This window comes from Diabrotica virgifera, chromosome 5 (genome assembly GCF_917563875.1).
Source record: "Diabrotica virgifera virgifera chromosome 5, PGI_DIABVI_V3a".
NCBI lineage: Eukaryota > Metazoa > Arthropoda > Insecta > Coleoptera > Chrysomelidae > Diabrotica > Diabrotica virgifera.
In genome coordinates this window covers 251,141,094-251,152,549 of record NC_065447.1, presented here as the reverse complement: position 1 = coordinate 251,152,549, position 11,456 = coordinate 251,141,094, and the positions used below count along the sequence as shown (strand labels likewise).

The 11,456-nt window shown below is 33.8% G+C and overlaps 1 protein-coding gene across 1 annotated transcript in view; it reads left to right on the top strand.

The window, feature by feature from the left end:
- Positions 1–1,229: 1,229 nt before the first annotated feature.
- The window catches only part of LOC114338064 (uridine phosphorylase 1), a 120,363-nt gene continuing 110,136 nt past the window's right edge, over positions 1,230–11,456 (top strand). Inside the window, exon 1 of the mRNA XM_050651105.1 lies at positions 1,230–1,500. Coding sequence (XP_050507062.1) covers positions 1,472–1,500 — 29 coding nt within the window. The 5' untranslated portion in view covers positions 1,230–1,471. The remainder of the gene's footprint in view (positions 1,501–11,456) is intronic.

The following is an 11,456-nucleotide window of genomic DNA, read 5'->3' as shown; positions in this document are numbered from 1 at the left end:
GACAGAGTGTTAAAGACAGTGTTTTTGAGAGACGATAGAAGTTCAGTAGGCCGTCCCGAAAAAAATTGAAGGATGATGAAGAATCGAACTATCCTTATCCTGAATTAGTAAAGGCTGCTTGTAGAATTATTTGCGTATTTGAAACAACGATGTGAAGCATTTTATTTCATTTTAAAAATCGTGAAATCCAAACAGCGAGAGAAAAATTTATTACCTTTTTACACTTTTAGATAATTGTTTAATTGCGGCTCGCGAAAAATTTCAAATTTTAAAAATGGCTCGGACTATCAAGGTGCTTGGCCACGTAAAACTAATAACTACAGCAAAAATACGCGTCCAAAGAGCTAGATGGTTTTGTCACGTTATGCGACTGCCAGAGAACCGAAATTTTACAACAATACTGAAAGAGGGAGAAATGGAGAAAAAATAAGAGGGCGTCTAATGAAGAAATGGTTGGAAGCAGTAAAGCAAGACTTGTCAGAAATTTTCGTGAGAGATTGAAGAGAATAACCAAGTTTTTGGAATCCAGGGGTCTACAAGTTCTGTAGCGCTGCTGTATATACAGATTGTTTAGTCGTATTCACTATTGATTCATCCAGTCATTCGTCTTTCTACAGTGGAAATGCAGCTCACTCATTCTCGTAAGCAATGTTCTCATTCAGTCGCCTATACCTAATCGAAAACTAAACGTATTGTATCTTATCATCTAATACTTGCTAAAGATTACTTTTTAATGGTACCAATTAGATGTCTAATTAAGGTATACTTTTTCGACCATCTAGTTGTATTTTTTTTTCATTCCACGACGCCACGTTATTATTTTGTAACAATAATTAATTATTGTAAGTAACAATTTTTCATTTATTATTTGTTCCTATTTCTAATTTGTTTGGTTTTAATTTTTTGGAATATCCGTAATAAGCTAGAACTAGTTAATAACCTACTATAATTTAATTGTTATTTGAATGTATATTTAATGCAATTATATAAAAAAAAAGTAGATAATATTTTATCGAAAACCACAACCCCTTTATTGTATAACTGCGGTAAAACTATACTAATAATAACATAATCAATTGATTAGAGTGTTCGTAATGTCTTTGTTTGCGTCTGTTGCAAAAACATTACCTAATCGAAAGCATTTAACGACAACAATGAAATCTTATCTGTTTTGCAATATGTACTGTAATCAAAAATGATTCACCTAATCCACAGGAGTGGCGCATATCCTCTCTATTATTATTGGAGTAAAAAACCCGACAGTTCCAAAATACCCATCCCTATTTCCCCATCTCTAGCCGTTCAGTGTGGTCGATCGTAGTGGAAGGAGACGCACCCTTCTAGTTTATCTTTAGTTAAATAAAAAAATGTCTATTAGATTTTGTTAAAAATACCCTTCTAAACGGACTTTGTTAGTTCCCTTTCTAGTGACCATCCTTGTAAGTGTTTGTTTTTCAGGATTTCTCTCAAGATGTCGATATCAGAGGAGGAAAGAGACGAGTGAGTAGAAAAGTCCTTTACATATGTTAAATGTAAATAAATGTTGTATCCTGATACTCCCTCAGGAATATATTGATTAAAAGTTATAAAATTTTATTAAAAAATTATCCTAGTACTTATTTATTATTAATAGAAAATATATATTATTTATTATATACCAAAATTAATTATAAGGGCTCATAATATTAATAATATTATATCAATGCTGTCTCCCCCTATTTGGAGGTTTTTTTTATCGCAAAGATACAAAAAATCTCAGTAGTTTGTTGATCACTGTTGTATTATAGGTGTAAACTCTTTTATATCATATTAATTAATTTTTTGTTCTCCTTTGGACGCACATTCGTTGCCAAATATTGTCAATGAATCTGAGTTGAGGTAATTGATTCGCTACTCTAATCTTTTTGTCACGTTTTCTTTGCACCATGAGGACATTTTTTTGTTGTATTTTGTCTGGTTAACCGCGAATGTGTATCCACTCCTCTCCCATCTTTTCCATTGTTTCTTCTTTCGCGGTCCTTTATCTACCTTATTTTCCTTCATTATATAACTTACTTCGAGACGTAATCTACTTCAGTTCGAGAATCCAATAGAGGAATCAGATGTAAAGGCAAGTGGCATCTGGGTAATTGATGTATAGGTTTTGTGTTTCTATTCCATCATTTTGATATTACCTAACTTGATCCACGTTTCTTCTTTAGATGCTTTCCTAACTTATTAAATTGATCTCTATCTTTTGCGGTTCGTAGTAATGGATATGTGTCCATGTCTTCCAATTTCTTATATTTCTTTCCTTGATCTTCTTCTTCTTTTTGTGTAGACATGACTCTGTCTGGTTTTCAATGTGCCTCCAGTAATTTGTCATTCCTACGTTTTCGTGGTCTTCTCACTGATCGGTAACCATCTCTCCTGATTCCTATTAGGGAACCGTCTCTCGCCGTCCTTACTACTATATTTGTTGTCATTCGACTTATCTGGTCATTCCATTCTACTCTTCTATTTTTCACCCAGTTATTAATGTTGTCCACCTTGCATCTCCGTCGTGTATCTGCACTTCTAGCTCTATTCCATAGTATTTACCATCGAATTTTCGAAGTGTTTTATCTCTGCTGATTCTAGCATTATTATTCTAGCATTCTTACCTTCTTTGCTCCTTGATCTTTACCTTCATAATGGGACGTATGTCATACTGCTATTATATGTCGGTTTAGACCGTTCTCCGTTTTCCAACTTCCAATCGCCACTTCGTCCAGTCGTTCCATAGGTACTATCTATATTCCTTTTATCAGCTCTTTCTGTACCTATTCCTTGTTTCCAACTTGTTCTCGGTCTACCTTGTTTTCTCTTTCCTTTTAATTTCTATGTTAGTATTTCCTTTGGTACTCGTTCCATATCCATTCTTTGTATATGTCCGAACCAACTAAGTGGTTTTGTTGATAAATCATCTGTGATTGTTCGTTTGATTCCCATTCTGCTAGTTTATCTATGATGTTTTTGTTAAAATTAACCTTCTAAACGGATTTTCTTCGTTCCCTTTCTAGTGACCATCCTATAAAAGTGTTTGTTTTTCATGATTTCTCTCAAGATGTCGATATCAGAGGAGGAAAGAGTATCCTGACACTCCCAGAGGAATATAATGATTAAAAATTTTATTAAAAGTATATCCCAGTATTTATGATTATTACAAATTATCTAATATATTATGGTAGATATATTTTATTTTTTATTATACACCAAAATTAATTATTAGAGCTAATAATATAATATATCAATGCTTTCCTCCCCATTTGGAGGTTTTTTTGTGATCGCAAATAAACAAAATTTCTGAAAACTTTGTTTACCGATTCGTTTTTTAAAATATTTGTAAACTCTGTTTTAGCATAATCATTAAAATTTTGTTCTTCTTTGGTTGCCAAATATTGGCGATCAACTTAGTCGTGGTAAATGATTAGCTGCAAATCTTTTGTTAACACGTTTTCTTTGGAAATTTGTTTTGTTGTGATTTTTGTGGTTCTTAACCGTGAATGTTTATCCATTCCTCTCGAATCTTTTACATTGTGTTAACCACGAACAGTTTCTTCTTCCAGGATCCTTTTCTCCCAATATTTCCCTCCTTTATATGACTTTAGAGACGTAAACTACTACAGTTCGAGAATCCAATAGACGAAGAAGACATTCTACTGACAGATCCAGTTACAGCTATTATTTCTCGGTCATTTTCATAATTGTTCTTATCCCCCTCCCTTTTTAAGTATAGTATTGAGATATGGTGTTTTCCATTCCATAGGAATATTTCTCTATTCCGTATTCTTCTTCTATTCCGTAGGTATTTATGAATTCTTTGTACGTTCGTGTGTATTTGTTCGTACAATTTGTTCGGTCCGTACTTAAAAAATTCTCAAGGTACCTATATCCGCTGTTTCGGGGGTTTGTTCTTCTTCAGCTGTTCACATACGTTTTTAATTTCTTCTGACTTTTATTAAAATTTCTTTGAAATACTCTTACTAGTCTTCAGAATTTAGATGATGTCTTTATTATTTTCTTTTCTCAAATATTTTATCAATATCTAGCTTTCTGTGCGTCTTGTTCCTCCTAGATATAGATTGACAGTTTCTTTCCCAATTCTCGCCTTTTTCTTATGCTGGGGTCACAGTAACTTCTAATGCCCTTAATTAACGCATTATCTGCATTACAGAGATGGCAAATAATGCGTTTATTAACGACATTAGACGTTATTGTGGCCCCAGCATTAGAAATTTTGCTTCGTACGTCTGCTTGTTATTCTGTATATGTTATTTTGGTACAAAGGTCATAAAGTTTGACAATCCAGTAATTTAGAAACATATAAACATATTTCTGCTTAATTGAAAACTATGTATTATTAAACAATAAGTACCCTTTTTGAGGATCAGTCATTGTATAGTCACACATTAACATCATCATTCTCTTTGCCTTATCCCTAGGCGGGGTCGGCTTCCCTAATTGCATTTCTCCACACAATTCTATCTTGGGTCATATCAATGTTAATCCCCTTTACCAACATGTCCTGCCTTATCGTCTCCCCCCAGGTCTTCTTTGGTTTTCCTTTCCTACCCCTTCCAGAAATCTGCACTTCAGCTATTCTTCGTATTGGGTAATTAACGTCTCGACGTTAAACATGACCAAACCATCTTAACCTATGCTCTCTCATTTTGGCATCAATTGGTGCCACACCTAGACTTCCCCTAATATACTCATTTCTAATTTTATCCTTCTTTGTCACTCCACTCATCCATCTAAGCATTCTTATTTCCGCCACATGCATTCGTTGTTCCTATTTCTTTTTCACTGCCCAACATTCAGTTCCGTACATCATAGCCGGTCTTATGGCTGTTTTATAGAATTTTCCCTTCAGCTTCATTGGAATTTTTCTGTCACACCACTCGCTTCTTTCCGCTTCATCCATCCAGCCCTAATTCTACTGCATGCATCTCCATCTATTTCTCCATTACTCTGTAATACCGATCCTAGGTACTTAAAACTATTGCTTTTCACAATCATTTCACCATCCAAAGATACCATTTTATTTGTAGTAACTCCATCTTTAAATGGACATTCCAAATACTCTGTTTTTGTCCTACTAAGTTTTAAACCTTTTTCCTACAGAGCTTGTCTCCACTGTTCCAATTTTTGTTCTAAGTCTCTTTCACTATTTACTATTAACACTACATCATCAGCATACATTAGGCACCATGGAATGCTACCTTGCAGTTTCGCTGTTATCTGGTCCAAAATGCATAGTGTGTAGTCACACATTAACAATCTACAATATCGATGATATAATCTATAATCTATAATCTATAATCTACTGTTGGTATGAAGGTCAGTTACACCACCCTTTTCAAAAAACTTCTGCTGACATTATAAATTATATAAACCGTTTTTGTTATATTTCAACGAAGAATTAGTACCAGCAACCTTGATTTGAGTCGCTGTGACCACAAACCTTAACGAGGCGTGAAGTTTAATACGACACACAGTATAAACTTTCATACATTTTACTTTACTTGAACGGGTACTTCTTGATCAGTTCCGGAGTTTTCTAAGTAAATATGCTTATTTAATGCGGTTTGGTCAGTTGGCCAATAATCACATTTTAATGAGACCTTGGCAATAATAACTTTGCGGATTATGTATTGATTTAATAGAGAAACCATGGTGTTGAAAGTGATTAACTGTTTTTAATTATTCAGTTGTTGAGACAGAAAATTATATAACGGGATGTTCACTTTGTAGTACAACAATTAATAGCGTAATCTGTTATTATCGTTATAAGCTAGACTGATGTGTCTTTGATGTAGAAATAATATTGATTCCACAGCAATGAAAAAAACTTGAAGATAATCGTATTGCATCGCGGTAAATAAGCTTATTTTTCTTAGATACTGTATTGTCGTGCTGGAGCCGCAGGACTCTTTATGCGTTGGGAGTCAAGTACTACCCTAACGCTATCCCCTTAGCAGCTTCCTGCTCAACCTTCGCGCAATTCGCTTCGCTCATTCTGCAAACCTTCACAAGCGTGCCTCAAAATTGTACTTTTAACACTTATCTTATTGCGTCAGTTTAACTTTCAGGACATAATATTTCCTTAATTAAGTTTTTTCCTTTTCGTCCAAAAATTCATCGTAAATCTCAATAGCACCTCTGAATGCTTTAATCGAATCTTATATAGGGTGTCCCAAAAGTAGCGGAACGGTCGAATATTTCGCAAAATAAACATCGGATTGAAAAACTGAAAAATACGTGTTCAATCATTTTCAAAAATCTATCCAATGACACCAAACACCAACCCCCACTACACCCCCTGGAGGTGGGGTGGGGGGTAACTTTAAAATCTCAAATGGAAACCCCCAGTTTTTCTTGCAGATTTGGATTCGTTACGTAAAAGTAAGCAACTTTTATTCAAGACATTTTTTCGAACTGTGGATAGATGGCGCTATAATTAGGAAAAACGATTTATCCTGATACCATAGGTAAATTATAGAAACGGTCTAATATCTCGAGAAATACACTTTCAAATGAGAAACTAAAAGAGAGGTTTTTAATATTTTTCGAAAACCTATCGATAAACACCAAACATGACAATCCAACCCACCCCCTGGAGGTGGAGTGGGGGGTAACTTTAAAATCTTAAATAGCAACCCCCACTTTTTATTGTAAATTCGAATTCGTCATGAAAAATTAAGCAACATTTATTCGAAACATTTTTAAAAATTGCTGATAGATGGCGCTAATAAATCGTATTTGTCCAATTAAAGCGCCATCTATCAACAATTCTAAAAAATGTTTCGAATAAATGTTGCTCAATTTTTCAGGACCAATCCGAATCTGCAATAAAAAGTAGGGGTTGCTATTTAATATTTTAAAATTACCCCCCATCCCACCTCCGGGGGGTGGGCTGGAGGGTCATGTTTGATGTTATTCGATAGGTTTTCGAAAAGTATTAAAAACCTTTTTTTTTGGTTTCTCATTTGGTAGTGTATTTCTCGAGATATTAGACCGTTTCTATAATTTACCTATGGTATCAGGATAAATCGTTTTTCCCAATTATAGCGCCATCTATCCACAGTTCGAAAAAATGTCATGAATTAAACTTGCTTACTTTTACGTAACGAATCCAAATCTGCAAGAAAAACTGGGGGTTTCCATTTGAGATTTTAAAGTTACCCCCCCACCCCACCTCCAGGGGGTGTAGTGGGGGTTGCTGTTTGGTGTCATTGGATAGATTTTTGAAAATGATTGAACACGTATTTTTCAGTTTTTCGATCCGATGTTTAGTTCGCGAAATATTCGATCGTTCCACTACTTTTGGGACACCTTGTATATTCTCTATGTGTGTCGTGGAACGAATCTTATGTATTCTCTTCCATAGTGTCGTTATTATATTCCTCATTTCTAGCTTGTTGTTTCTTTGTCATCGGTGAAGAGACTGGCTTATAATCATCTAAATGAAACACAAAATAAAAAAATATGAAAAAAATATTTTTAAGAAACGCTTTTCTTTAGTTACGAGTGACTAAAATTAAACATATTATAAAAAAATCAAATAAAAAGCAAAAAATAAAGAAAATTGAAAAAATCTAACACATTCGTCAAAGAAAAGCCTGGCGCGTCTTCATCAAATGAACGGTTTTCGTACCACGCTTTTCTTTAACGAATTTGTTAGATTTTTTTTTATTTTTTGTTTTTTATTTGATTTTTTTGATAAAATGTTTAATTTTAGTCACTCGTAAATAAAGAAAAGCGTTTCTTAAAAATATTTTTTTCATATTTTTTTATTTTTTACTTTTTAGTCTTACACTTTTCAAACATTAAAATATATCGTCATGTTTATTAAAATATATATAAAACATATGATGTACAAACATGAAAAGTAGTCGGAATCGGCAAAAAATTTGAAACTTTATTGTTTATTTATGAAGCATAACGTAAACAATTAACGTAAAAAGTGAAATTATGTATAGTTCATATAATTAGCTACAATCTGTAAAAGTTTCAAGTTTCTTTTTTATCTTTTTTTTTATTTAAACAATTAATAAACAAAAAAATGTTTATTAATTATTCGTGTATTGTTTCCGCGAATGCATATGTCTGCAAATTTTTAGTAATTTGCATTGAAGAAAAGGCAGTCAAATTAACGTCCAAAGATTTGACCCAAATGATTAAACTAAAGAAAATCGTTTAATTAATTAATACGACAAAACGAATTCTAATGTTAATTGTAGCACAAAACGTCTCTACCGGTGGTTTTTCTAAGACAACGATAAAAACACGAATTTTTTGAATTCGAGTTTTGGTTGAAGTTTTGTTTCGTATCGTATTGAAACTTGACACGAATAAACGCTGATTTATATAGGGTGTCCCGAAAAGATTGGTCATAAATTATACCACAGATTCTGGGGTCAAAAATAGGTTGATTGAACCTCACTTACCTATATACAATAGTGCACACAAAAAAAGTTACAGTCCTTTGAAGTTACAAAACGAAAAACAATTTTTTTTTCATATACATATCGAAGACTCTTTTTCATTGAAAATGGACATGTGGCATTCTTATGGCAGCAGCATCTTAAATAAAAATTAAAGTGAAATGTGTGTACCCCATAAAAATTTTGTGAGGGTTTGGTTCCCCTAAACCCCCCCAAACCTTTGGTGCGTTCCAATTGAATTATTAGTGTGGCACCATTAGTTAAACACACTGTTTTTAAAACATTTTTGCCTCTTAGGACTTTTTCGATAAGCCATTGTTCACGAGATATTTTGAATATTTATCGAATCATATCGAACCATAAAAATTTTGTGAGGGTTTGGTTCCCCTAAACCCCCCCAAACCTTTGGTGCGTTCCAATTGAATTATTAGTGTGGCACCATTAGTTAAACACACTGTTTTTAAAACATTTTTGCCTCTTAGGACTTTTTCGATAAGCCATTGTTCACGAGATATTTTGAATATTTATCGAATCCGCCACATATTTGTATATGTGGTGGATTCATCTACTACTACTTCTACTATACACAATTCATCATCCCATCCTACACAACACAAATTAGCAGCCTACCATAGCATGATACATAGACTGACAGAAATTCCCATGACAAAAAATAACTTCGAGATAGAACTAAACATCATTAAACAAATAGCAGTAAACAACGGCTATACCGAACAAACAGTTAACAAAATTTTAAACCAAAAACTCCATAAGAAAGCCCTGAAATTAGTGTATCCACCACCACAGAAAGAACCCAGTACCTTCTGCTCTCTCACATATACTGGCAAGATAACACCAAAAATAGCCAGATACATAAAAAAGAAAGGAATAACACCAGCTTTCAGAACTAGCAACAACTTAAGCAAATATATTAAGAACAATAAAAGCCGAAAGAGAAAGCAACTACAGAGTGGTGTATACAAACTAACTTGTGGTGACTGTCCGAAAACGTACATCGGTCAAACTGGCAGAACTTTTGACAAACGGATAGCAGAACACAAAAGGGCTTTCAACAATAGAAAAACAGACACTTCTACTTACGCACTTCACCTTTTAGATCATAATCATTCTTTCAATGAAGAGTTTCAAATTCTGCATATTCAAAATAAAGGCCTTAGCTATCTTTTTTAGAATCTATGGAAATTAATAAACTGAAAAATACAGATATGATTCTGAATGACTAACTCGAGACAAACAGCTCCCCACTCCTCAACCTCTTCAGTTAAAGACTTAAAAAGGCAAGCACATTGTAAACTATATCACTTGAGAAAGGCACTCTGCCGAAACAGCTGTAGTCACTTAGTTGTAATAAATTTTGTGGAAGTATAGAAAACAAACGTTTTTAGTGATTTATTGCTAGTTAAAATGAACTTCCATCAAGTAACGGTCGAATCCATCAAATATTTGTATATGGTTACGTACGATTATAGAGATCTGTTGTTAATAATCTGAAAATGTATTATTTATAATTTACATTTTTAGGTATATTTTGAAAAAGAAGCCACAACTCGATAAAAGGTGACTTATCAAAAAAAGACTAAGAGGCAAAAAACTTAAAAAAACACTGTGTTTAACTAATGGTACCACACTAATAGTTTAATTGGAACGTACACAAACATTCGGGGGGTTTAAAGGAACAAAACTCCCTTAAAATTTTTATGTAAATATATTAAAAAAGAAGCCGCATCTCGATAAAAACTCGCTTATCGAAAAAATACTAAGAGGCAAAAAAGTTTTAAAACCGTTGTGCCTAACTAATGGTACCACAATAATGCATTTAATTGGAACGTACACAAAAATTTTGGGGGGGTTTAAGGGATCAAAACACCCATAAAATTTGTATGGGGTGGAGAAATTTCACTATAATTTTTTTTAAGATGATGCGCGCGGCTGATTTTTCTCGCGCGCGGGTATGGTAACACAGTGAAGACGGGTAAAAGCGAGAGAGATCGTTCAAATCTGGCAGTTGCGTCTACTACTTGTAGCAAAATGTCGTCTTCCGATGATGATATAATTGCGTTAGATTCTGTTTTGACTAAACTGAAAAGAAAGAGAGTTGATGTACATCCTATTAATCGAGAAAGATTAATTTATGGAGAATATCATCATCTATTTAAAAAATTAAAAGATAATGAACGATTCTTCCAGTATATGAGAATGACTCAAGAGACTTTTAAATATATTTTGGAGAAAGTGAAGTATCGTTAAAAACAATATTAAACGCTCAACTTACAGTCAACCAACAGAATATCGAAAGAGTTGAGAATATACATATCTGGGTACGAATTTAAATAGCGAATGGGACTACTCAGAAATTAAACAGCGAATAATAAAAGCGAAAGCAGCATACTTTAGAATGAGACCCATTTTCAACAGTCGAGACATATCATTAAAAACAAAATACCGTCTGTTGAAATGCTATATATTCACAGTTCTGCTCTACGGAATGGAAGCTTGGACACTAACTGTTACATCTATGAATCGGCTCGAAGCTTTCGAAATGTGGTGTTATAGGAGCATCTTACGTATATCCTGCGTTGACCGAATTACTAACGTGGAATTCCTGCGTAGAATGGGGAAAGAGTGTGAATTTCTCATAACCATCAAAACAAAAAAATTAGAATATCTAGGACGTGTAATGAGAAATCAAGAACGTTACGGCCTTCTCCAACTGATTCTCCAAGGGAAGGTATGTAAATGGTAAAAGAGGACCGGGAAGAAGACGCATTTCCTGGCTTCAAAATTTACAAAAGTGGTATAATACCACTACCACTGAACTGTTCCGCGCTGCGGTAGACAAAGTCAAGATAGCCATGATGATCGCCAACATCCGGAACGGATAGGAACTTTAAGAAGAAGAAGGAGTATCGTTAATTAAAAACTGGTGTAATTTACATAAGCAGGCTATCCTTCCGGAAGAAAGGCTTG